The sequence below is a fragment of the Crocodylus porosus genome, unplaced genomic scaffold (assembly GCF_001723895.1).
Source record: "Crocodylus porosus isolate Cpor-Errol unplaced genomic scaffold, CroPor_comp1, whole genome shotgun sequence".
In the NCBI taxonomy this organism is placed as follows: domain Eukaryota; kingdom Metazoa; phylum Chordata; order Crocodylia; family Crocodylidae; genus Crocodylus; species Crocodylus porosus.
Window position 1 is genome coordinate 202,258,972 of NW_017728906.1, and position 25,631 is coordinate 202,284,602.

Consider the following 25,631-nt stretch of genomic DNA (forward strand, 5'->3'; position numbering starts at 1 on the left):
AAGGTATAATCACATCCGCTGCTTACCCCTCATGTGCAGATCCTGCCGCTGAATCGTAGCAGGAAATCGTGTTGGTCAGGTATGACGGGCTTCGTTCCAGGCAGATGACACGCTGTGCTATTCGCAATATGCTCTGGGTGCGCTCAAATATTTCTTAGGGCTTGTCGGCAGAGGCGCGGTACTGCCGAAGAGCCTGGGTGTGACTGTGGAGCATGCTAGCTATTTTGCACTTGCATTGCTGACCTTTCACCCTGGGGAAGTGAGCCCGAAGTCGCAGCCCCGTACTCGGCGACCAGAGCTGTTACCATCTGCTTATCAGGGTCTTGGATCGAAGGGCTCCCATTTTTCACATGGGATACTGCTTTCTGAAAGCACAGCCCTTTTGCCGCGGGCATCAGCATGTGCTGGGTGGGGACGAGGGCTTCAACATCCCTCTACCCCAGCCCACCGGGGTCCCCTGGGCTTGCCCGTGAACAGCAGCAAAGTCTTTCTGCGCCACCACCCCCTTCACAGCAGGATGGGGCAGCCGCCTTCGAACCACAAGCACTGCAGGCCAACGACCGGAGAGGGCTCTTGTAGGTAGGAAAAGGCCGTGACCAAGGCTGCAACTCAGCCTGGATGATGGTTTGCCACACCAGATCGTCTGCTAGGTCTTCCCATGTCCCTGCACAGCTAGGCATCTCGCTCCCAGGCCACCCACTGGGCATTCACCCGTCGGAGGATTTTTGCGGGCAAGGGTAAAGCATTGACCGATGGGAGCTGTGGGTTGCAGCACTAGCACTCGGAGATCGAGCAAAAGCAGGCTCCTGGCTCGTGAGCTGCACGGAGGAATGAAAGCCGGGGTTAGCAGCCTGTACCGTCGGTCCTCCCGGACAGCGAAGCCAGGATGTCGGGGCAATTTGGGGCTTGGGTGTATTTTAACAACCCCGCAGTGTCAGGACTTGAGCCCGACATGACCGGTGGCAGGGTGAAGTGCTCCCCATGACTTCGGGCAGTGTGCCTTGTAGGTTTGCGCTGGGGTTTTTGCATAGTTTTAGGAATAGGTTAGACACCAACTGGCAGGGTTTGGGTCAGGATGACCTTGCCTGGAGCAGGGGGTTGGCCTAGATGTCCTCCTGAAGTCCCTTCCAGCCTGCCTTCACTATGATTTCTGTGTGCGAGACCAGCCCTGATCGTGGAAAAGAGGCCGTGTCTCACAACCGATCATGGCAGTAATCCCCCTGCGAGGCCAAGGCACAAGCTTGGAGGGATTGAAAGCCCAAGGCCAAGGCTGAACACACGTTCGGGGGGGCGAGGGATTTGCACACCCACTGCCCATGCTCTGGCTGCTCTCTGGCCAAGACTTGCCAAACCCTGCAAGGGGTTTTAAACCATCAGCATAGCCAGGGGGAGACCAGGGCTACATCACTAGCAGGCAGGGCCCGTCTCTGCTTTTGTGAGCCTTGAGATGCAAAGGCTGAACCAGCCTCATCCACCTGAGTCCTCTGGGGTGCTCCGGAGCCACCCGTCCCCCGAGTGAGACCACTGCAGCACCCGGTCCCAAGCCCTCGCTCTCTAGCAACCCTGAGCGCAGGCGCCGTGCCGCCAGCGAGGTGGGGACACGCCCGATGTAGTCACCTGCGTGTGCCAGGGCACGCTGTTTGCAATGGGCTTAAGTGCAGTCACTGCGATGCGCCGAGGCTGGGTGCAGCCACGGCGCTTTGTACTCCGTGGGGACTTTCTGGCCTCTCTCGGTGACCTCTTTACCTCAGCTTTCAGCACTGACCCCCGGGCAACCCATCCATCACGCGTACGCACGGCTAGCTGGGCTCTGCCTACCCAGAGCGTGAGTATCGCACATAAAGTGCCTTTATCCTGTGGCGCTAGCACAGGGGATTATCTGTAGGGCGGACACGTGCCCTGCCTGCCCTGGCTGGCACGCTTATATAAAGGTACCGGTTTCAGCCCAGAAGGCAGACGGCAGCAGTAATACGGCGCTATTGTAGATACTCGGTTTTATTTAGCCAACAGCTGCCTCCTCCCAGTCCCCGTTTAGCTATGTGGTATGTTTGCCTCTGCCGGGAGAGGTAGGGGAAGCTGGCAAAGCACGAGTGAAGGTCCGGCCCTGCGCGTGCGAGCTCAGCCGGCTCGATCGCATCCCCGGACCGCCACAGCAGCTCCCAGTTTGCCAGCCCTTTGCACCATGCCCCCCCGCTCTGCTGGTTAGAAGGACATTTCCAGTGCAGCTCCAGTGCCCACCTGGCTCAGGGCGGAGAGGTGAAAAGGATGGTTGTGGCAGGGATTGCCTTGCGGCAGCGCTGTGGACAGCACCGAGCACACGGCTTGCCTTATCTAAGCCGGGGCATCTAGGCACCGGTGTGCATGTCAGCAATGCCTCCCGCTTCGCTCGCTGCCTCCGCCCCCCCACGCCAGCCAGCCTGGCTGTGCCGGGGGGGGTTCAGCTCAGCACCGTACCACTCTGAAAGTACCCAGCTCTGCTGCCCCCACCCCAGCAGCTGAGCCCAGATCCAGGATTTGGTGTTGCAACCCCTTGAATGGACTCTAGCCCCGGCGCGAGGGGGCCAAGCGTCCCATGGCACTAGCCAGGGAGAGGCGCGCACCGCAGACCGGGCACCCAGTGCATGGGGCGCCGTCGCCCTTGCGGCCTCGAGCCAGCGGCTAGGGGGCTGCAGAGACAGGCCTGCCTTGACCCCCGGCCCTTGGGTGGCTCTGGCCACATAGGAGTCACAGCCCAAACCACACATACACACACACACACGCATGTACATGCACACCATGCCATACATGCATGCACACCCCCATGCACGTATGCATGCGCGCAGGCACACGCAATGCAGTGAAGATGCCCCAGGGCAGCGCTTCAGCTAAATCCAAGGCAGACCTGCCCGAAGGCAGCTCTGATGGAGCTGTTGGAGGGGAAGGTGGGAGGACACGGGCTGTGTGATATGGAGGGAGAGGGCTATGAGAAGGTCAGAAGGGCTGGGGCAGGGGGAGGGGACCATGTCCTTGTCTTCGTCTGTGGCAGAGGATGCAACACCACGGGTTTCACCTCCTAGGAAGCTCCCCGCAACCCATGACCCTCCCCGGCAGCTTTTCAAACCACTGGGCGCATAGCAGAGGCCTCTGACACCCCATGAGTCTAGGTCCAAAGAAACCTGCAGCCACAATGCTATCATGTGCTAAGCTGTGGCCGGATGCTGTGCCCAGCCTGTGGCCCTTGAGGGGCAATGGTCCTCGTGTCTGGCGAGGCCTCGGGCTGCAACTTGCACGGCAGAGCAGCAAATAGCGGCCCTGGCGCTCCTCTTCCTAGGGCTCCTGCAGACACACTCCACCGGCACTAGGCCAGTGCCCAGGGACAGCCCTGCAGCTCTGTGCATGTGCGTGCACACACGCATGTACCCAGAGGCAACCCTAGACGCACATGCCAGGCTGCCTGTGCACATGCTGCCCAGGGATAACCCCCCCCCACACACACACACACCTGCACAGCAGGCTTTGCGTGCGTGCGTACCGTCTTGGCCCAGGGGCGCCCCTGCAGCAAGGCACCGGGGTGCGTGTGTGCAAGGACTAGGGCATTCTTGCCTGCTCTGCGGTACACGCCACGGGCCTTTTCCCAAGGACCGCTGAGCAGCAATTAAGCAATTATTGTTTTCCTATAGCAGTAGCAGTGCCCTCACCGCCCTTGCTCTCACTGCTGGCACGCCGGTGCGTCTGGCCCTCTGTCAGACTCAGGCAGGGTTTGACACGGCGTCCTTGGTTAATGGGTCACTGTGAACACAGAGGACGGGGTTTGCCCACCCGGGAAGTCTCTGCCAGTCCCATCAAGCTTTGCAACCCCTGTGCCCGCGAACATCCGTCGTGCTGGCCGGCGGGACTTGTGTCTGCCGGGGCCTGGCCGAGCCCATGGTGTGACTGGGGGGCAGGGGCAGCCCACGGGGCCCGCCGGCTGGCTCTCCCGTTGCGGCGCTGGCAGCTGAGGGCTGATGCCCATGGCATGGCTGGAGGGCGTGCAAGGGGGGAAATATCCTCTCACTGCCCTGCACTGCGACTGCAGCAGCCCACTGGCTCCTTGCTCCTCCTGCAGCCTCCTGTAGCGCCCGGCTCTGGCCACGTGATGGCACCAATGCCGCGCCGCTGTGCCAGCGAGGCCCTGGGAACCGCCTGGAAGGGGAGGGTGGCTGTGGGGGAGCAGCCCGGCTCAGGCACTGTGCACAACCCAAACACCTGGCCCGGGAAGCAGGAGAGAGGGGAATCGGGGACTGACATCGGATGCAAGTCCCCAGCGGGGAGGGGCGCACCCCCGGCTTGGTCCCCGTGCAGTGCAGAGCATTAAGCTGGACGTGGTCCCCTGTGCCCTAAGCGTTGGCATGGGGCCTCGTTGCCCGCTGCGTGTCCGTGCGGCGCAGGAGATGCATGCCGCCCACACCTGCAGAGGGCAAATGCAACCCCTAAGGCCCGTCGGCACTTGACCCCGGCGCCGCCTAGTCGGGCCTCTCGGGATGGCTACGCCGGTGTTTGGGCAGGTGCCACAAGTGAGGCCCCGCGCCCTCCCCGAGCGTCACTCACATCTTCCCCTGCCCAAGCTGCTGCTCTGTTTCCTGCTCCCTGCCCTATCTGCAGCTGTTTGCCTTGCCCCGATCTGCCACATGCCATTCACTGAGGCTGCCCGCGTCACCGGTGGCGTGCTGTGAGTTGGCCACCCCTGGGCTACGTGACCGGGTCAGCGTGGTGCAAATGCAGAGCATCGGCCACGTGGGTGCACACTCCTAGGTGTGCAAAAGGTGAGGTAGCTTCCCCTTTGCACCGGCAGCCACCGTGGGACACAATCACAGCCTTTGTGGGACTTGTTAGCATGCCCCCATGCACAAGCAGCCAGGCACGGAAGGAAGCCCGTATTCGCGGCTGTCCCGGGCACGAGGGCGCGTGGCCTTGCAAACTGGCGGTGCCGATCAGCGGCCGTGTGCATGCGTGACCCCCGCGGCAACAGGCGCAGAACAGGCCCCCAAAGCAGGCTGCGGGCCGGCCAAGGCCTCTTCTGTCGCCACGCCGAGCCCCTCTGGGAGGGAACAAAGGGCTCGTGCCTTTTCCGAGGCCACGGCGGGGAGGCGGGAGGCCCCGGCGGTCACCTTGCAGCCTGCACTCAATACCCAGAATCTGGGTCAGTTGCTGTGGGAATAACCAGGCGGCGCAGCGGGTCCGTGCGGCGGTGTCTGTAGCTCCATCTGTCACGGGCCTGTGCCACGAACTGCAGCCTTGGCACGCAGGTGCCCCGGGAGACTGGCTCCAGCGGAGATTTCAGGCCTGATGCAGACCCTGGGAATCGGCCGCTCATCGCAGCGGGCCTAAAATTGGGCTGTGGCAAAGCTTGCGGCGAAGCGAGGCCGGGGGAGCCCAGCAGGGGCGGCTGCGGGCATGTCAGCGGCCTCCGAGCGCTGGGGCTGGGGGCGCGGGCTGGCAGGCCCATGCGGGTGCCAGAGGGTACGCCCGCTCTGCCTCCCGGGGCATCACCACGGGTCGCGGGGCTGCGGGTCAGGGGGCATCAAACTAGCAGAGGGCCCGCCTGGCCCGGGGCTCGCTGCCCCCTCGGGCACTTGCAAGGAGCTGCCACCACGCACACGCACACCTCCCTCTTCCTCCCTCCACAATCCTGGACTCCCTACACACACAAGCATGCACATGCACACACTCACATGCAGAGCCCTACCCCCTGGACACACACAGTCATGGGCCCTCCACACACACAAATGCATGCATGCACACACGCGCGGGCACGCGCACGCAACAATAGGTTCCGTACACATACAGCTATGGACCCTTCACCTCCCCCCCACACCCATGGATCTTTCCCAACACACACACACACACACACACACACACACACACACACACACACAGAGCTAACTTGTGACTGCTTCTTCTCCCTGGTTCCACGTGCTCTGCCCTATTCTTTGGGAGTATGAAAAACTTCATCTTCATTTGACCCTAAAGGTGCATGTTGCCAGCCCCCACGGGTGAGGCTTCAGGCTTGAAAACAGTCCCCTCCATCCCCCGTCCCCGCCCCGCTCCCCCAGTTTATGCACACCCCCCATACCTCAAACCTAGAAGGCAAAATTTTAAAATAAAAATAATCCAAAAGGCCTGATTTAAACAACAACCAAACAGTAACTTGGTGGCAACGGGGGGCAGGGCTGGAGCCACGGAGAGCACGACTCACAGTTCATTCGTGACCTGCCTTGGGTGATGCCAGCCAGGCACTTGGGGTGTGCATGTGCGTGTGTGTAAGGGACAGGCAGATGGACACAGCAGCAGAGCAAGTAAATGATAAGAAAAAGCCAGGGGGAGCGCGGGGTAGGCCCTACAGTGCAGAACAAGATGTTCCCAAAACTTTGGGGGAGAAAAGGGGCGCCGAGACACAGCAGCGAGGACGTGGACCCTGGCCCACCACGTGCTAATGACTCCATCCCTGACCGAGCGCCTCTGGGCTTGCTGCACGGAGAAAGCCAGGCTGGCACTAACGAGCACCCCTGCCCTGAGGGCGGCGACCCCGAACAAGCCAGGGTCCGGCAGCCTGGCACTGCCCTGACCTGGCTAGAGAGGGGACGTCCACCGCACGGCTGCCAGTGGTGACACGGGCAAGGACTTCGTGGGCTGCGACAGTGGGAGGGGAGGGAGACACCTTACGTGGGGTCAGGCTCTCTACGGGGGCAGCGCTGGCTCTGAGCTACCTTGCTAGGGACACCCGAGGGGCTCGGGCGGGCCTCTTAGAGATAGCCAGGGTTTTCTGTCAGGCCTGGCACCGGTGCCTGAAACGTGCCGGGCTTATCCTCGTTTCTGTGGTGCCTGACAGCCTCACAGCCCTGCCGTGGCTTACCCCCACGCCCCGCTCTGGGTTTTGCTTAAAGACGGAGGGGCCTGCAGCCAGGGTCCCCGTCTCTCCGGGCAGGGACGCAGCCCCTGGGATGCTCCTTATTGACCACATCACCCCTTTCCTCCCCCCACACCCCGCTCTGTCCAGAGTCGGACCCCCCACATTGGGGCACAAGGCTGGTGCCTCTAGCTCTCTGCCCCCTTCCCTGCCCCCCAGCCTTGCCACCCTTCAGCCAGGGTAAGAGCCAGCAACAGGCTTCCCTCCTCCCCGCCCATGGCACGGGGGCACGTGCGAGGCTCTCGCTGCCCCAGTCTGCGCTTGCGTCGGCAGCCCCGCGGAGTCGAGGATGACGGCCATCGGGCTTGATGGGTCCTCAGGTGATGGAGAAGCCCAATTCTGGATACACACAGTCTTCGGCAATGGGGGCACGTTGTTGCACGAATCCCACTCCCCCCCACAACACCACGCCCCCATTGCCGAAGGACGTGGCTGCTAAGCTGCAGTACCTGGACGGCCTGGGAGCTGCACTCCTGGCTCTGCGGGTGGCCCGCAGCGTGCCCCTTTTGCCTGTCCCACTGCGTGCATATAGAGCAAGCGCCCTAGGCCCCGTCTTCCCAGAGGCTCTGTAAGCCAGTGGCTCCCAGCCAGGGTGCCCTGAGAGCCTTTCAAGGGTGCTGCAGGGTGCATTACCGCTGTCAGGGGTGCAAACACGATTCACAAGATAAACCCAGAAATTTCAGAGGGGCTGTAGTCCGAGGAGCTGCCCTGCTGTGGGCTTCCCCAGTTCCTTGCAGCAGAAAAGTGGCTCTTCTTTTTCTGTGCTCAAAAAGTGAGCAAAAGCCAAGAGCTGGGATTTCCCCAGCAGGGTCTGGAGTCTCACGAGGGTGCCTCAAGTCTGAAAAGGTTGTACAGGTGGGCAAGTGGTGGCTAGTGTTTTCCAAGCCAGGACCATGGTCTTGGCATGTACCGGGCACTAAATAAAGGCCAGCGCCCGCCCTGCTCCGCTCCCACTAACTGCATGGCGTGGATGGGCTCTGGGCCCCCATCCGGCAGTGGGGACAGCCCTCCCAGCTGTGCTGAGCAGTGCAGGGAGCACAGTGCAGCCCAGGGCAGCAGGGAGAGGGCTTTGGACCCACCTCCAAGCAGCCGCTCGCCTGCCTTCCCTCCCCCCAGTGCTGCTGGCATGCAGCTCATGACCCCTTCCAGTGCCCCCACCAACATAAGTGGGGTCCAGCTGTGATCCAGGGGGTATCACTGGGTTCAAATCAGGTCACTGCACAGCTCTGCAGACCACTAACAGCTATTCATTGCTGGTTTCCTCCAGCCGCATTACAGGGCTGCAAATCCCCCAGCAGCAGCGGGCCACGAGCACTTGTGATCTGCAAACCCCACAGCCCGTGAGACGGATCCTCTGCCCCGGGTTCCACAGCAGGAAACTGAGGCCTGCACGAGTGAAGGGACCCATCCATGGTCACCTAGTGAATCAGTGGCAGAGCTGAGAGTCGAACCCAGACCTCTTACCCTCCAGCCCCAAACCTGAGCCCCTGCATCTGTTCGGTGGGGAGTGGAGGCTGCCTACTCTCCAGCCGGGCGGAGAGGGCTGCCAGAGTGCTTCGAGCTGGTTTTGTCGGTCCCTGGGCTGCTGCCCTGGCTTGATGCCTGTCACAGAGGGAGTTGTGCACCACAGTGACCACCCTGGGCTGAGCTCATCCATCCCTGTACTGCTGGCCATGCCGGGGAGGGTGATGCTGCTCTCAGCACTCCCATGCCCCAGATCCTTTTGGGCACTGCTTATTCTCAGGAACATGGCAGGGTCCCAAAGCCAATCAGTAGGGCTACCAGCCCGGAGGCCACACATTCAGTGTTCAGGCCTTTCCCCCACCTCTGTTACCCCTCCCAGCACAATTCCAAGGATGGAGGCTTCTCTTGGACACAGCAAGCGCGAGCTGCCTGGTCCTCAAGTCTGGGTCGGATGGATTTTATCCGGCATGCACGCGGACGCTAAGGAACCAACCCAGTGACCCAGGCACCAAGAAGCGCTTCAGTTGCACACGCGATTGCAGCCATCGTGCATGAAAAGGTGGCATGGCTGGGCAGGATCTTACTTTGGAGGGAAAGACATGGTGCTATGAAAAAACTCATCTCTGGGCGAGCGTTGGGGTCAGAAAATGTCTCATTCAGTGGCATGGGTTTAACCTGTAAATAGCAGGGAGGATCCAGGCAGCAGCAAAGACACTCCAGCAGTGCAAACCAGGCCTCTCAGCTCTTCAGCAACCGCAACAGATAGCAAGCACTTCTCCAAATTTTCCTTGCACTAAATAGAGGAACTTTGTACAGCCTTGGCTGTGGATGGATCTGTGGCTCAAAAATTGGGCTCTTAAATCACTTCAGGGCCCATGAATGAGCTGTGATAGACATCATCCTTGAATCAAGGGACTGCCAATGATGAACAGGTTTGCAAGTACCCCAGCTGTGCCATTTCCCTGGCCTCAGCTGCCTTCTCCTAGCTCTGCATTACCTCTCACTGTCCTTTCCACTCCACTGTCTGTCTTCTCTTCATCCCCTCCAGCACATCCTGCTGGGATGGAGTCGGTGCTTGGCCCTTGTGGACACAATGGGCCTGACCCACTACACAGCAGGAGACCAATAAAAGACTCGGGCTAGGCTGAGACATGACTCTCGGCCACACTGTGAAGAGTGGCTGCTCCCTGGTGCTCTTTGCAGCTGTCCGTGCCAATATGTGCGTCTGTCTCTGTCTCCGTCTCCTGGAGGGCAGGTGATCCAGAGAGCATTGTGGCCTCGAACCAGAGGGACACCCATCTCCTTGCAGATCTAGAGTAGGAACATGGATCCAAGCCTGCATGCTGGGAAAAGAAAAAGGGGGGACTCCCACCCACGACACCTGGGCTACCAATGAGCATCAAGGCAGAATTTGGCCTAGCTGCCCAGTTTGGGGACTCACGGTCCTGCCCTCATGGAAATGCAGTCTCAAGTTGGTAGAACGGGCTCAAAGTCAAACCCCCCTGGAGACCCGCCCCGAGGGATCCCCCGGACCAGAGCCGGCTTCCTTTCCCCAGCCAAGCAGGATGCCTCCTCAGCTCCCAAAGCATCTCACTAGTTTGCTGAAGAGCAGGAAGTGGTGGTCCACAGGCAGCAAGCTGAATCTGAGGCCCTTGATCCAGGTATGTCCTGGGAAGGAAAAAGGGGCTTAAAAGCTACACTTCAGCTGCAAGTATCAGAAATGTAATGCCTTGGTTAGTGTGACTAATCAGCAATGATCATGGATTTACTACTATGATGTGCCAGATCAGGGGAGGGCCGCTTACCAGGTTTTGGCAAACTGTTGAGGGCCACATTTCCCTTTCCAGTGCAGGGAAGCAGGAACAGCCCCATGGCCCCAGGCCAGAAGCCTCTGCTAAGCAGGGGCTTCTAGTTGTGGGGGGCAGAGCTGGGCAGGCCTTGCTGCTGAGTCCTGCCACCAGCTTCCTCTGGGTCCTACTGCCCGGGTTCCTGTCATCTAGGAGCAAATAAATATTAATTTTCTAAATTTTTTAGGGGCCCCGGATAGAATGGCCTGGCGGGCCAGATCTGGCCCCCTGGCCATATTTTGCCCACCCCTGTGCTAGATGCTCTGTGCAAGGTGCATTATTAATAATGTTTGTGCTGCAGCCCCCTCTGTGGCATGGGAACCTCCAGTTCTTCATCTCACATGCCAGCTTGTTGTTCTCCTTAGGTGTTAGCCAACACCTTGGCCAAGCTTGGCTGGACCCTTACCCCTTGTACTGCAGTCAAAGGTCAAAAAGCAAACCATCCTTCTGGGAAAACCCTCCTGTCACCTTTTGCTGCATGGCTTAAGGAAGAGCGTGTTCTCCACTGATTCCAGGTTGGCCATATCACTGCATGGGCCAGGAAGAGCCCGCGCTATGATACTCACCTCACCGCCTTCTTGAATTCTTGTCTGCTGCAAGCTCGATTGCTCAGTGGTTATCAGTACAACAGTTCTCCCTAAAACAAACCAACTCCCGCTCCCAAACCAACACAGCCTCCAGGCAGTATCGTTATTATTATTTTTTTGGAAACATTTTAATAGTTATTGAATGTTCTACATCTTACAGTAAATATCATACAGTTACAAACTCTTGGCTTAAATCTGTCAGGGAGATCACTAACTGATCTTCAGAACAAAAAAACAGAACAAAAAGAAAAAAACAAACAAAAAAAAACAGATTTACACTTCATATTCACAAGCTGAAGCTGTGGGGCTTTCCAATTCTTAGGCTCAAGGCTGTGTCTCACGCACGCCATTGAGTTCTTTGATTTAAACTTGGAAGACGTGTTTACTTTTAAAAAATTTGTCTTTCTTTTTTTTTTTTTTGCTTAAGAGTTCCAATAAAATTGAAAAACTAGGTAAATCCAAGCTGCACTGTAGTCCAAAATGAATTTAAAAAATATAAACACTTCCCCCCCACCACCCCTGGAAACACAAAGAAAAATATACAAGCCGGAAGCAGTACTTCTTTGTTACGTGCTATGGGATCTAAACATGGTCTGGCTGTTTGCATGGATTTTAGCACGAGTCTCCTGCAGGTCACAGAGGCAAAAAGGCAAAATGGTCCAGAGTCCTGTCCTGCTTGCAAACAAACATAATTCCACTGGAAGGGGATCGGGGAAAGGCTAAGCATGATATCGGGAGAGAGAACTGCGTTTAAGGCTAGCTGCCATCAGTGATAGAAAATTCATCTGCTTTTGTTGCCTGCGCTGCTTTGTGACAGCAGTTGTCTCTGCGCACTGATCTCAGGGATCCTCTTTCTGGAAAGCGTTAACTCCCCACAGTGGCCACGGTTCTGCAAAACGCTTAAACACACAATCCCTATTCAGCAAAGCACTTCAATCCAATGGAAGTGAAGCCGACTTACACACGTGCTTCAAGTTAAGCATCTGGTTAAGTGCTCTGGCTTTGCTGAAGGGAGGAGGCTCTCAGACTCTCATGGCATCAGACTCCAAATGCCTCATAAACACGGCACAGATCTGGGTTTAATAGCTGCAGCACAGAGGAATTTGATAGAGTGATGGGGGAATCCTAGAGCCTCGTTAGACACCAAGAGGAGAAGCACTGCGGGTTGAAGGGTCACTTCTAGATGTGGGATCATCAGTGGGTGCAAGCTCTCAGGGAATGGCATCGCTGTTCCTGCTTTCCCTAACACCTAGCAGAAATCCCAGCCGATGGATACTCAATAACCAGGGAGTCTAAAAGAGCATCCCTGGGTCTGTGACCCGTCAGAAGATGCGCCTTCCTCCTTCCTACAAACCCCTTCTCTTGAAGACAACAAGGATGTCCTTGAAAAGACTCTGAAGCACACTGCACAGAAAATGAGCGGTGTAGGGGACTGCAGCCAGGGGAGCCACTCGTCTAGCAAGCAAGTCTAGCATGATAAGCAAAGCGTGTCTTGGTACTCAAAAACTGATGGCATCAGGGCCTCTGGAAGTGAAAGAGGAATGGGGACAATTCCATCTTGATTCAAGGACATCAGCGCCAGCACAGCGCCGTGCTGGGGGAGTCACATCGGCATGGCCCCGTATTGCGCTGGGTAGCCCAATGGAGCGCAACTGCTTTGTGGGCAAGGAAGAGATGAGGAAGGCGGATGGCTCTGAGGAGGGGCTTGCCCATGGAGGGCTCTGAGCATTTTTTAAGACTTTGCATCCAAATGTGTCATCAAAACAAAGCCCCTGCTCTGATCCAAAACATTTCCAGTGAAAAACCTGGGAATTCTGCAACGACCGATGGCTCTTATTGCTATTTAAAGCTGATTGAATTTTCTTTCTTTCTTTTTTTTTTAACAAGCGCGATGGAAAGGTGTTTTCAGCTTGGTTTTCTCCCTAAGAAAATCAAGGCCCAATGTCAGGTTGCTTTATGTTTCTCTGGCTAACAGTGTCCACAGTGGGAATCCCTAGAAGGCTTGCCTTGCATTAGTACTAGGGAGCTGCAGAAAGTCCTGGAGAGACAGCTGCTCATATGGGAATGGTTAACATGCCTGGCTGGGCTCTAGATCAATGTTAATGGTGGAAAACCGACCCAGTGGTTCCTGTCTGGGGTCCCGCTCTTGCAAGGCAGCTGGGCAGGAGCAGAGTTACTGTGGTCGCATGGGGCGCCTCCCCAGGGCTGTACCGTGGCTCTATACAGGTCCCATATTCTTCTCCACTTCCCTGCTGCCCCCACTGAAATCAGCCAACAGGTCTGGCCAAAGTGGCCTGGATGCAGTCTAGAGGGGATGCTTATGAGAGGAGGCTGGGGGAGGAGACTGGTCTGGGAACAAACAGTTTTAACGGGGCTGATTGGGTCCCGGCTGCTCGGTTTTTGCCTAGCATTCTCGGTAACGCGGCACACTCCCGTTTGAAATGAAAGCCCACAGACTTGTGTTCTGAAATGCTCCCTGTTGCTCAAAGAAGCGTCCAACTTCAGGTCAGCCCTAAAGTTCCTCTAGTTTAGAATAATAAACACCAATCAGTAAAACAAAACCTTAAATAACACTTATGGTAAAAAGCGCTTAAATTACAGATCAGAACTGCAAAAAGATTTACTAGGTTATTATTGTTCATAAAATACAGGAGCAAATACTCGTACACACAGTTCAATCTCCTGGAGCGTGCCCCAAGGTACTCAGACATGGAATCGGGCCAGCACAACTATTAATATGCATTTTTTCAAGTCTTGCATTACAGTACATGTTTTAAAGCAAAGATATATAAGGGATTGGTTAATGGTGGTAACGGTAGCTTTGATTGGTATTGTCACGACAGTGCTTTCCTCTTTCCGCGACTCTCACAGGATTTGAACCTCCAGACACTCTGCAACCCATGCCTCCTGGGCGAGAAAACCCATCACAATGGAGGCAAGGTTTTAAGCCATCACATGTGAACACATTTTAACCCTATCTGCACCGACCCAAGTATGAGCCTCCTGGCTCTTAATTACAGCTACAGCCCCATGGTCCTTAGGCCCTGCTTCCCTCCACTCAGCTGCTTTCAATCGCAGCAAGCTCTACGAGGACCGGCTGAGCAAAGGTTCCTCATGTTAAATACTGGATGCTCATTACTGAAGTTAATTCTCGTGGGAGCCCAGTCGCTCCGAAGCTCGCTCGTGCTGAACGGTGCCCTGCTTCTGAAATAGCTCTGCTGGCTTCAGTGGAAATGAGGCACTGCTCACCACGAGGAAAGGGATCTGGCCTCTCCGATCACGTTATCTAGTCACCTTGTGATCCCATCCTCAGAGCCGTTCCTCCAGCTCCTGGCCAGGCACTGACTTCAGCGAGAGCTTCGCTGCCGCCGGGACTCGGCGGTGGCCTGGAACACCCTGCTTGCCCTGCAACTGCGATGAAGAGTGGCTGACTCCCACGTCCCTACGCAGGGTGGAGACTTCCCTGCCCCTTACCGTGGAGCGGTGCATGCAACCACTTCACGATGCTCCTGCCCAAGTCCCGAGCGCCACACCGGAACCAGGATTAGGCTGATCGCTCCTCATTCCAGTCGCCCGTCTGCTGCCTCCTCCCCACAAAGTATGACTGGGCTCTGGTGTGTTAGGGAAGGTTTTCTATCCCTAGGTGTATCTTCCCAGCAATAAGAGGATTTAAACCAGCACAGGCAGGTCCTGTGCCAGGTGCTTCAGCTCGCTCTGCAATGTGTCTTGGCTTTGTACCCACCCAGACTCCTCTTTCAAACGCGGCCCTGGAAGGTCTCTAGGATGCCTCACAGGCAACCAGTGGATCTGAGACCGCAGCACCCAGCGCCGCTGACAGAGCCCATGCAAACACAGGTTAATCAGCGCCCTGCTGCAATCCCACTTCACAGCATTGATATGCTCAAGAGAGAGAAAATGCTTATGGGCCTTTACAGAAAAAGCCCTGGGTGGCTACTTCTCAGCTTGTTCGACCGAGCAGCTACGAAGCTCAGTCTTATGCTTTGGTTGGGTAGAAATGGATGTGGTCCTACAATCTAACTGCCTCTTGGCGCCTCCGACTCTCTAGTTGCTGCGTCCAAGGCTCTGTAGAGGTTTGGCTCGCCTGCGGTTTTATAGCCCCTCTACTAACGGTTTGCTATTTCTTTCCTCCAACAAGAGGCCGTCGGTTCAGAAGCCGACGTGGATGCGCCACGGCAGATTCTGCCACCTCGCTGCCGTGCACCAACCCAGAGGGTAGCCAGGGCAGCTGGGCGAAGCTCTGCGAGCCTGCACCACTGCACAGGAGATACACGCCAGCTCCAAGTGATCTCGTTGTGGATTGGACCGTGAACTTACTTCCACTAAGGGGTGGGCTGCAGGGATTTCTTGCTGCTGGACTTTAATCCCAGTTGCTGATTCAAAGGGAATCTGAAAGGGGACGAGGGATGGTAGGAGCCAGGCTGGAGGTGAGTAGCCCCTCTTTATCTATCTACATTCTCCAGCCACAGTAGCATTTAGGGCACTGCTGAATACTTCGGGAGCCTCAGGCTTTTCTGCAAGTCCCCTCAAAAGCTCTCGGTCCTTCCCAGCCTCCACCCCCTGCCCAGGTGGCTAATGGGCCAGGAGCTTTTTAACAGGCATCTCGCACTACTCAGCCGACACCACAGCCATGTATGTAAAAAGCCCAGCAAAATACAGAGGAGAGCAAAAAACTTCTACCCCAGGGCTGAGAGCAGGAACAGACTCTTTGGAAGAGTTTGGGGCCATTTCAGCCGTCGCCAACTCCCCCCGACGTCCTGCTCCTGATCTGCAGGACACTGGGGCTCACAGAGGCAGGCGCGTCCACACTGCGTTCCTGGCACTCTCCCTTGCCCTAGGCGGTGGCCACCTGACAAATCCACCTTTTGGTGATGGCTGCTTTCTACTTTCTGTGTTATAACAGAAACCCTCGAGCTCTTCTCTAACACGATGCCTGAAACAGCTAAACACGGCAGCATTTGCAGCGGCGAAAGCATTCACGAGCAGAAAAAGGGGGGAGAAATTAGGAACCTAGAGAGAATAAAAGCAACCTATGTGGTCTCATGATTTCAATGGCCACGTCACATGGAAAGGACACAGGCTCCCTTTGCAGGGCTAGGCCAAAGAAATGCTTGTGCTGGTAAATGTGCAGGATGTTTCTGTTCCCTACAAAAGCAGCGACTTGCTTGAAACAGGTTTACAATACCGGTTTCTCTTACAACTATGGTTGCAGTAGCCCACTGCTCAGCAGATGTCTGCCAGAGAGGATCCTTGACTAATGGGATGATCCTAAAGGACTGCAAGACAGCAAGGCTTCAGTGGAGAAGCCAGGTATCTTAGGAATTAAAATCCAGCCCACGTCACAAGCTGGGGGTCCACAGTCCATGTGAACCGTGCCGCTGGTGTTTTAGCGGAGGCCCTTGTTAAAGGAAAAAGGACATGTTGCAACATTTGGGCCCAGATTCAGATTCTGACCCCTTGTACATCATGGAGCGGGAAGAAAGAGGAGGGGGTGGGCATCGGTGGCCATTCCTGTAAGGCCTGACCATTTGCAAGGCAAAAGGGCTGGGGCAAACTGTTGCATCCATGACCAGGTCCCACAGTCCAGTGGCCCGTGCTGCACTAGTCAAAACAGAGACGGCCAAGTCACTGGGAAGAGCCCTCTGAGGTTTACCTGTTTAGGTGACTGCTCAAGGTTGGGCTTCAAATAGTCTTGCTACGTTGGAAAATCCAAAAATAGATGCTGGCAGCCTTGGCAAGATGGTGGTGAGTCAATGCTTCTTGCCCACAAGCCGACTCTACGTCTCTCCACTCCCAGGGTGCCAATGAGCCTCTCAGCCCCTGCGTAACATGGTCGTATGCACCAGGCCTGCTACTCATCCAAGCTAAGAAGGGAGAAGAAAACCCCAACCCTCAACAGATCTCATCAACAGGGATCATAATGGCACATCTCTCTGCTTCATAAAGGCCCTATCCCTTTTTCTTTAGGGCCTTCATTAGTATCCGTGCAAAACAGGTCCAACGGAGGCCTGAACAGCTTTCAAAACTTGGATGCCGAAAGGCAGAACTTTGATCTGGGGGAGTTCACAGTCCTCTGAGAAAACCTGATGGTGGGGGAGAAGGCTTTTCTTGTCAACCTGTAGTACACATGTCGCAACTTCTCTCTCTCTCTAATAAAAAGCCTGGCATTTTCTTTCGGGAAAGGAAAGGGAAAAGAGAGCGCCATTTCCAGGGTCCTTCGTCAAGAGGCGGAAGGGCGAATCGATGGTGATACACAGGAATAACAACGGCAACCCAGAGAGGTGCGTCTGGAGCGATCCTTGTTTGCAGAGCCCGAAGTAGGATGAAAAAAGGGGGCTGGGACTGTGTCACTTCACCTCCCATTATGTTCACAAGCACAACTTATTCTATGGTGTGTGCTCAGTGCAGCATATTTAAACATTACTGGCAGATCAATTTTGAGATGTAGCCGCTTTAATGTGAGACCCACAAAAGAGCAAGAGCAAAGAAGGGTGTTTGAGCGCTCTTAAATCCCCATTTTGTTTGGAGGGGGGTTGTCTAGATTTAATTTCAGTGTGTTACAAACAGCAAAAGCAGCAAGCTTTCACATCAGTTGAAAACACCCGATTCCCTCAATGTCCTAGCCCGAAGACAGGAGGACCTTGCGAAGCTGACACAGGTCAACACTGGGAATATTTCCATTTCCTCCCCCCTCCTTTTCCTTTTTCTTTACCAAAGCACAGTGCAACACAAAGTACCACACAGTGTTAATCCTTATGAAACGTTGCTTTCCCATCCCCTGCAGCACTGGGTTGGAGAAGCCACCCCCCCAAGGGACTGAAATGGGGGTGAGGGGTTTTTACTGGTTCTCTGGCCGAATGCGTGGGGGGAGAAGGTGGATCAGAGCTTGGCTAGTATAAAAAGAGTTTCTTCTGAAAATATAAAAAGCATGGCGTGGTGCTGGTGATGCTGCCACTTCATCGGATCGAAGACCAAAATTAAAAAAAAAAGTGGTTGGGAAAGAAAAGCCGAAGCGCCCGGTCACGGCCACGCTCCCTGCAGAGTTTCCTCAAGGAAAACTGCAGGCACCAGGCTGGGAAATCCTTAAGCGCTCACATAATCCCCCACAGATGCTGAACCAGTGGTGTAAAGACGTGGTGGTTTTACGTGCGTTTAAAAAGACTCTAGGATCTGACATTAATAATGCAGATAATGTAGTCTGGGGAGAAGCCTAAGAAGAGTGGCGAGCAGGGCCCTTGCGTGGGTCACTCTTGTGCTATCCCTAGTGAGATTCGAAGAGACCAGCATACACGGGACAGAGCACAGCAGATAGCACAGACGTCAGACAACGATCCGGTAACACCACTCGCTTGGGCTGGGTACGGTGGCCAGGCCTGTTGGCTGCCCCATTGATATGGCTGGGCTTGACTTAAATGCTTACTATTAAAAAAAAAAATAGATTGCCCCAGTGCCACTGACCCGCCGCCCAAGAGAAGTCACGGTGACAGACCTACTGTTAGCTGCATGCAACTCTTTTGGCACAACTTGAGGCAAAGAAAAGAAGCTTTTCTCTAAAATTTCCCCCTTTGTGCTGAGTTTAGGAATAATAGTTCCAAACCAAAAAATCTAATTTCCCTTCAACATCATTTGCAAACGCTAGCATTCGCTCCTCCTTCCCCCCCTGCCCCACTGCCACACTTTATTGCTCTGCTCAGATGCTTCGCAAAAACCCAACGCATTGCGCGCTAGGCCTGGGCGACTACAAGAGTGTGTCGTCTCTTGGGCATCCACGTGCAGATCTATACCCAACAGTTGGGCAAACCTGCTGCCCTTCATTTCAAAGCCAACGTAAATGGCTGAGTGCCGCCCTTTCCGGTGACATGCCTTACAGCTGGAAAGGCAACAAATTTATTGCTATTGCTTCATGCTGGTCCCCATTTTCCCTCATCTTTTACCTTCAAAGCAGCATGATCTCCATCCCCCTGGATCCCACCTGCTGGCAAGTGCACCTTTGTAGTGCCGCATCCTCGACAGCGCAAAACTGTACTCAGGTCAAGCTTTCAGCACGACTCCATGCAAGTGGAGACACCTCTGCCTGCTCTTAAAACTCAAATTATACCATGATATCAATGTCCCCCAAGGGAGTCTGAGCTAGAAAGCAGCTCAGTCTAGTCACAAGCCTTGCGCTGGGGAGTCTGTGCCCAGAGTAGGTGCTGGGCAAAGCAGCCTCTATTCTCCGCAGCTCTGCCGAGCCGCTCTTCTCCCTCGCTTTATCCAATCTTGTTTTTCCCCAATTGCTGGATCCTGGAGAGGCTCTTATGACTAATAACCGGAAATCCCTTTGTTTCCTTTTTACAGCTGCCCAGCATACATCTGTCAGCAAGTCGCAGCTTCCTACCAAATGGGAAGGAGCTGTCTGATTTTATTACATGATGAAAATGACCCAGATCGGGACAGGGAGTACGTCTGTTAACTCAGCAAGATGCAGCTCCTATGCTCTGTGCATCTCCTCTCCACCTCTCCCTTCCCAGCCCATGAAATGCATTCTCCCTGTTTCCAAAAGCAGACCAAAGCCCTGGTAGCAACCGGTCAACCTGTCTCCTAAGATGCGTGCATGTTATGCTGCTAATATTTATAGTTTCTCACTCTACAAACAAGGGATGTGCTGCGTATTTCAATGCAGGTAATGAATTATAGTCTATCATAACAGCTATCTGGAAGACACCAATTTTCTCGTAATATGTTATGGAAGATTAAATAATTTATATTATTAACCTAAAAAAGAATGAAACCAAATTGGAATAAACTTGCCTACCAGCGCTGTGCTTTTCACATAGTACCCTGAACATCAACCGCCCTCACTAGTCAAATAAAATCTAGACTCTTGTCAACGACAACAACAGAAATAAAAAACCCGAGAAAACCCATACGAACAAACAAAACAAGACCCGGGCATCTTTGCACCACGGAACTGGGTATTTTTGACAGGTGAACTTTCTGAGCTTCAAAATGATAGGACCAGAGAGAAACCATGACTATTGCTCAGTGTCAGTACATGGTGTTACGCTATGTGTGTGGGTTTAGGGGGCGGGGGAGGAAAGAGAGGCAGAACATTAGAAAAAAGCAGCTTTTACAAAAAAACACTAAAGAATGCATAAAGTGACCCTTGCACTTTTGTTCTTTTGTTCTTGCAAACAGACTTGGTGCCGTTGTACGGTCGGGCCAGCACCGATGTAAGACTTGAGTAGTTGCATACAATGTTTGACTCCAGATCTGGAAGAGAAGGAACACAACGAAAGGCGAACATGAGAGATGCCGAGGTGGAAACAGGCAGGGCCAGATTTTTACATGGCAGGTATGTCTGTTAACTCAGCAGAGGCTTAATGGAGTCATAGGAAAGTTGGGGTGGCAAGGACCTCAAGAGGGCAGCTTGTCCAGCCCTCTACTCAAGGCAGGATCAGCCCCAACAAGCCCATCCTAGACAAATGTTGGTCCATCCTGTTCTTAAAAAACATTGGGAAGAAGCCTCATGCACAACTACCAGGCATAAGGGTCAAAACTACTTGCTACCGGTATGGCAGGCAGGTGAGGGCACTGTCAGTGTCCTGCCACTGCATGGCCAGGAAGTGCAAGGGTGTTTTGGACACAACCGGCAATTTCCCTTAGTTCCTGATGTTTCCTCTTACAATAGTTCTGTTTCAAGGGAAAAATCTTATATGATCTTTTAAGTTGCAACGCTGCAGGTTCATCTGAGCACAGACTTCCGCTGTGCATAGTGTTTCGAGTTTGTCACAGGTGTACGGCGTGAGCAGCCATTTGGCTGTTGGCTTCTGAAACACCCTTGCAGTGTGCTAAAATATGCTCGGGAGATGCAAGGAAGAGGTCTGTGCCCCGATTCAGAGAAAGGCACATAACTTGCACAACCCGTGCCAATCTGACCGTTGGGTAGGATTCCTTCCTGACCCCAACAGGGGCAATTGGAGGGGCAAGACCCTCTGGTGAAGAATCTCTGGGGTTTTAAAATCCCAACAGTAGCATTGGCGCATCCTAGGCAAAATCCCCAGGCTTTGTTGGGGCCGACACCCAATGCCTGCGATGAAACCCCCCCCTCTCCAGATACCAGAAGCAAAAAGAGGGCCAACAATTCCCCTACCACTGTTTAGCAACACTTTTCGCTTTCAGCGTGGCTTCGCTGTGGTATACGGAGAGGGGCTGGTTTCCTAGTAGCATCAGCACATCTCTAGCAGACTATTGATTTTCAGCCCACATGCAGGATTAAAACTATGCAGGTCAGACACTGTCTGCTAATTGTGTTGTGTAACGATTACTCACAGGAAGGATTAGTCAGACACAGTGCATCTGTGAGGAGAGATTTGTTTAAGATAACCCCCACAGGCTGAATTAGGGATGGGGCTGCGTCCTCCCACCTGCATGGCAGAGCTTTGCGTGCTGCCATTAGACATGCTATATGCTAACTGAGGATGCTGGGCCAAATACTCCAAGCAGGCCCAAGAGGATGGCTTCACCAGCCTGCTAGTATTTCCAGGATCCTAATTGTGATAGTATTCCCAGTCCTACTGGGGGCTGTGTCTGGGTGCTACCACGACAGAAATGAACAGTAGCAGGCAGTAAGTAAGTAAGTAAGTAAGTAAGCATCCCAGCAAACTCAAAGCAGATGCTGATGCTGGAAGTAGGTGTCACCAAATGAAGTGGCTCAGCTGTTCCAGGATATGTCCCCGCTCAGGTGATCTGCTTCACTGGGCAAAACACATGTTGTCCTTCATCCTGCCCGTTGATGCTGCTGGAGGATGGGCAATGTGGTCTCCCAGGGCTCCTGGGAGTGCTTGGTTGGCTTTCCCCACCTACCTCCTGGGATGTCTGGGGTGCGTCTGGGTAAGTGACTTTTCCCACATACCAACAAATGACCTGGAGATCCTGGGGGCATTTCTCAGTAAGCAGGGAAAGCTGGGCAGGGGCTCCCAGGGCTTGAAGGGCCTAGTCCTGCACAGACTTTCCCAGAGTGTGCAGGACCAAGTCCCTCAAGGCCCCAGAGCACCTGCCTGGGGAGGCTGGAGAGTGTAGGCACCCCAGGCTGTCTGTGCTCTCATGCCATAAAATGAATCTAGTCCTGCTGCTAAAGAGTCACAAATGGATATAAGCTTTATCACAGCCACAAACTGGGGGCATTTGTGGTGTGGCAAAGGGCAGGGATGTCTGCTTGTTTGGCTGTTGCACCATCATGAACATTTTTATGGTGGCACAAAAGTGACGTCTGTTTCCACCATGAATTTAGCAACAGTGAAGGGTGTCAGGGGCTTATTTTACAGCAGCCATAAACAGATCGGCACATCTGCGCATCAGACATGGCAGTGCTATTGTGCCTGACCACCGGGAGCTACATGCCTTCAGATGGAGGCTGGATGAAGTCAAGGTAGGTATTGCTTTCACACTGGCCACCACTTTTCTACCCTTACTATGCTATGCTAAGTGGCCATCAGTTGCAACATCTCTTTGGTGACAGCGTCAGCAGATGGCTTGGCTTGTACAGAGTCATACAGAGAAGAAGTCTGCAGAGAAGGAAGATGTAGAGGCAGGGCTGAGTGCTCCCAGGACCTATCTGAAATGTCTGCAGGCACTGAGTATTTGCAGTGTGGTCAACCCGTCTGCAGAGCAGAAGAAGACAATCTTGCCCCCCCCGACCCCTCCTCCGAATGTAGAGCCACTTACATGGATTGGCCAGCGAGTTTACCAGTGTGGAGGTACGTAGCTGTAGGTAGGGGTCCCTTGAGCCCTGTATGTTGGCACAGAAACTGGATGTGCTCCAATGGCGGTGTGTTGTGGGGTGGTCAACAGGGTTCCTGGAAACATGAAAGGAAAATGGAAAATGAGTAAAGGAGATTCACCTAGCTGGGGCCAGCTACCATCCATGGAGAGAGGCAGGTTCCTAGGGCTGTGTGTGCATCTGGCTGACCGCAGGATGGCTTTTTGCTTGCCTCCATACAGTCCTTGCTACCTCTACATTGCTCATGCATTTGGGTCAGTGCCTAGGGATCAGTAAAGCCTCTCTCATATGCCCATTTATGTGTCTGCAACTGTTTGACGAAGGATTTCCATCTCCTGGTTCTGTGACTGTGGCTTAACAAGAGTCCCATCAGAGCCCCTTTTGTGGATTCGGATCCAGCTGGCAGGCAACAGCAGCTGTCCTGGGGATGACACTGAGTATGGGAAAGTCAGGGCCTAACATGGATCAGTGCTGAGCACAGCAGCCCCCATTGGCTTCCCTTGAAATAATGGGTGCACAGCACTTCTGAGAATCAGGTTCCACCCATAAGCCAGTGAAGACTAACGTGCCCAGAACTGGACTCTTGCAGATGAGTTTTTGTCCAGGAGCCTAAAGCTCATCAACTAGACCCTTCAATTAAGATACTGGAGTATGCCACAGCAACTCAGTGCCATAGATACTGCATCTGACAGAGAAACATCCAATGACGTACTTGTTTTGCCCTTGGAAACATCAGTCCAAGCCCATGGAATTTGCTCTTGTAGCCAGTATTGGATAAAGCCTTGGAACGAACCCCTTCCAAGTTCACTTATACTTGTCAACAGTTTTGCACACACCTTTCCCCCACCCCTCATTTCCTCTCCTTAGGTTTTCCTGCTCCTGGAGGTTATAAATGGTCCAGGCAATAATGGTCCACTGACACCCCTCATGGCCTAGCAAAGGAGCCCTGAGATGTTATTACAGCAGGTACCATCAGATTTTGGAAAGTGTAAATGCCAAATCACAACGGTGGGTTGGGGGGAGGGTTACAAGGATTAGAATGAAATTTGGTTTATCTGGGGAAAATTAATGTGGGATGAGGTACACCCCTGGGTAGAACAGTCTCCCCAGGAAAAAGTGGGAAAGCCAAATGCATGGCTCGTATAAGAAAGGTTAATGGAAGCGCTTGAGGGAGATGCTGTAGGGAACCATGAACCTTCGCTGGGGCAGGGGGATTAAGAGGTCTTCTCCCAAGAGCTCCTTTCCACTTTTAATTTCTATGAGAGACGCTAGTCCAGCACTGCTAACACAGCAAGAGCTCTGAAGGATTTTGGGAGGGAACTATCCACACAGCTTTTGCCCCGCATGCAATACGGGACGGAGAACGCAATCCAAGCCTGCTTTGTTTGAAGAGGCATCTGGATGTTCAGATGGACCTACTGTTCACAAGTTTCTTCAGGTATCATTTTCCTATTATAATAATTAAAAAACTAGACATTTAATTCATGCAGCAGCTGCAGATACTTCCCATTCAGGGAATACCACCACGACCACAATAAGGGGACACGTCCATTTTAAGGTCTCCCCTGTACACAGCTGGAGCACGCTGTTAGAAACAGTATTTGGATTTCATAGAAAATGAACCAGTATAGAGGACACATGGGGTATTTCTCTACCTGTGTGGCTGTGGTGGAATAAAATATTCTGTTAGACCACTCACTACATTGACCTTTTTTCGCACATATGCTAATGGCATGTACGTACACTGCGTGGCTAATCAAAAGATTCTTTACTCCTCGTTTATAGGCGATATCAATTAATCTTATGTCATCACGACTGAGCACTGAGCCAATGTAATTCGGGAGTTCTGCAGAAACCAACTTGAATGTTTCTGTCGCCAAAATTTTACTACTAACAGTGTGAGGATTTAGAAGTAGGAGCACAAGGGCAGCGTGAATAAGGACTGAAGCTGGTGCTCATTTTGCTCATGGAGGAGAGGGAGTAGAGAAGGAAGAACAGACCCAGCTTTAAGGTTGGGGCCCTGCAGGGTGAGCCAGCGGGAAGAGTTGCTTTGTTAGTCAGTGAAAATGTGAATTGTACCAAAACTGGGAGCAAACAGACCAATCAAGCGTTCCTGAAGGAGTCACAACTGGCAGATACAGTTCTAGATGCAAGAAAAACCCATTCTATTTGCCACTGGCATTTTTGAATAATTCACTATGGCAATGAGAGATAACCAAATGTACAGGATGCACCAGGGGCTTTATGAACAGGCTCCCTGAAAGACCTTTGAGGGTTTTCCACTGCTCCTGAAACTGCTTTTTTTGCAATGTGTTGTCTCCCATCTATATGTAGAAGCTGATTCTGCTAATGCTCCCTCTGGCAAAACTTCTGATGTTTGCACCAGGACTAAGGACCAGCGTTTATGATGCTGGAACCTTTTGGGTGTCCTGAGATTTTAAATGTCATGGCAGAAATCACAAAAGGGGGAAGGCTTATTGCCGACCCAGACCGACTTAGTAGCCACATTCAAGAGAGCTGCTGCTCACCTGCTGACATTGCCATGGTGGTCCCAGCAACCATGCCCATGGCCACACCGTTGGTCCTTGGCGCGGCGACGGGGGCTGGGTAGATCGCCGATGGAATGCTGTTTGGCTGAACCACGGTAGTGTGATGGATCACGTGAGGCTGGGCCGCGTACACTGGCTGCGTGTAATACGCTCCCTGTTTGGAAAGGGGAAAAACACCAAAGTCTTTTTACTACAATGGCTGGAAGGGGACCTCAGAGTCTATTTCTTTGCTTAAAGGTAACTGCAAGCTTGTCAGCAAGGATCAACTTCAGTGCCATTTGGGTTGAAATCACTGTTCTGAAACACCAGCGCTGTTGGTGCTGTAGTGGGGAGAAGGTAAGGTCCCTGACCCCAAGGGCTTACAGCACCCTGAACTGGATAGCACAACAGCTAACACCTAACACGCATGCACGTGAGCACACCTCCGGGTACAGGCCTCCCCACAGAGAGGTTGTTCTAGTCTTTGCGAGGAGGACTTTG

At 53.8% G+C, this 25,631-nt stretch overlaps 1 protein-coding gene across 2 annotated transcripts in view; it reads right to left on the reverse strand.

Annotated features, from left to right (window-relative positions):
- Positions 1 to 793: 793 nt before the first annotated feature.
- FAM168A (family with sequence similarity 168 member A) overlaps positions 794 to 25,631 on the reverse strand; it is a 257,430-nt gene continuing 232,592 nt past the window's right edge. For both annotated transcript variants that reach the window (XM_019530534.1, XM_019530532.1), the window contains 4 exons: positions 25,131 to 25,305; positions 22,548 to 22,678; positions 17,579 to 20,093; positions 794 to 806 (listed from right to left, as the gene is read on the reverse strand). In XM_019530534.1, the coding sequence (XP_019386079.1) occupies positions 22,566 to 22,678; positions 25,131 to 25,305 (288 nt within the window). In that variant the 3' untranslated portion in view covers positions 794 to 806; positions 17,579 to 20,093; positions 22,548 to 22,565. The remainder of the gene's footprint in view (positions 807 to 17,578; positions 20,094 to 22,547; positions 22,679 to 25,130; positions 25,306 to 25,631) is intronic.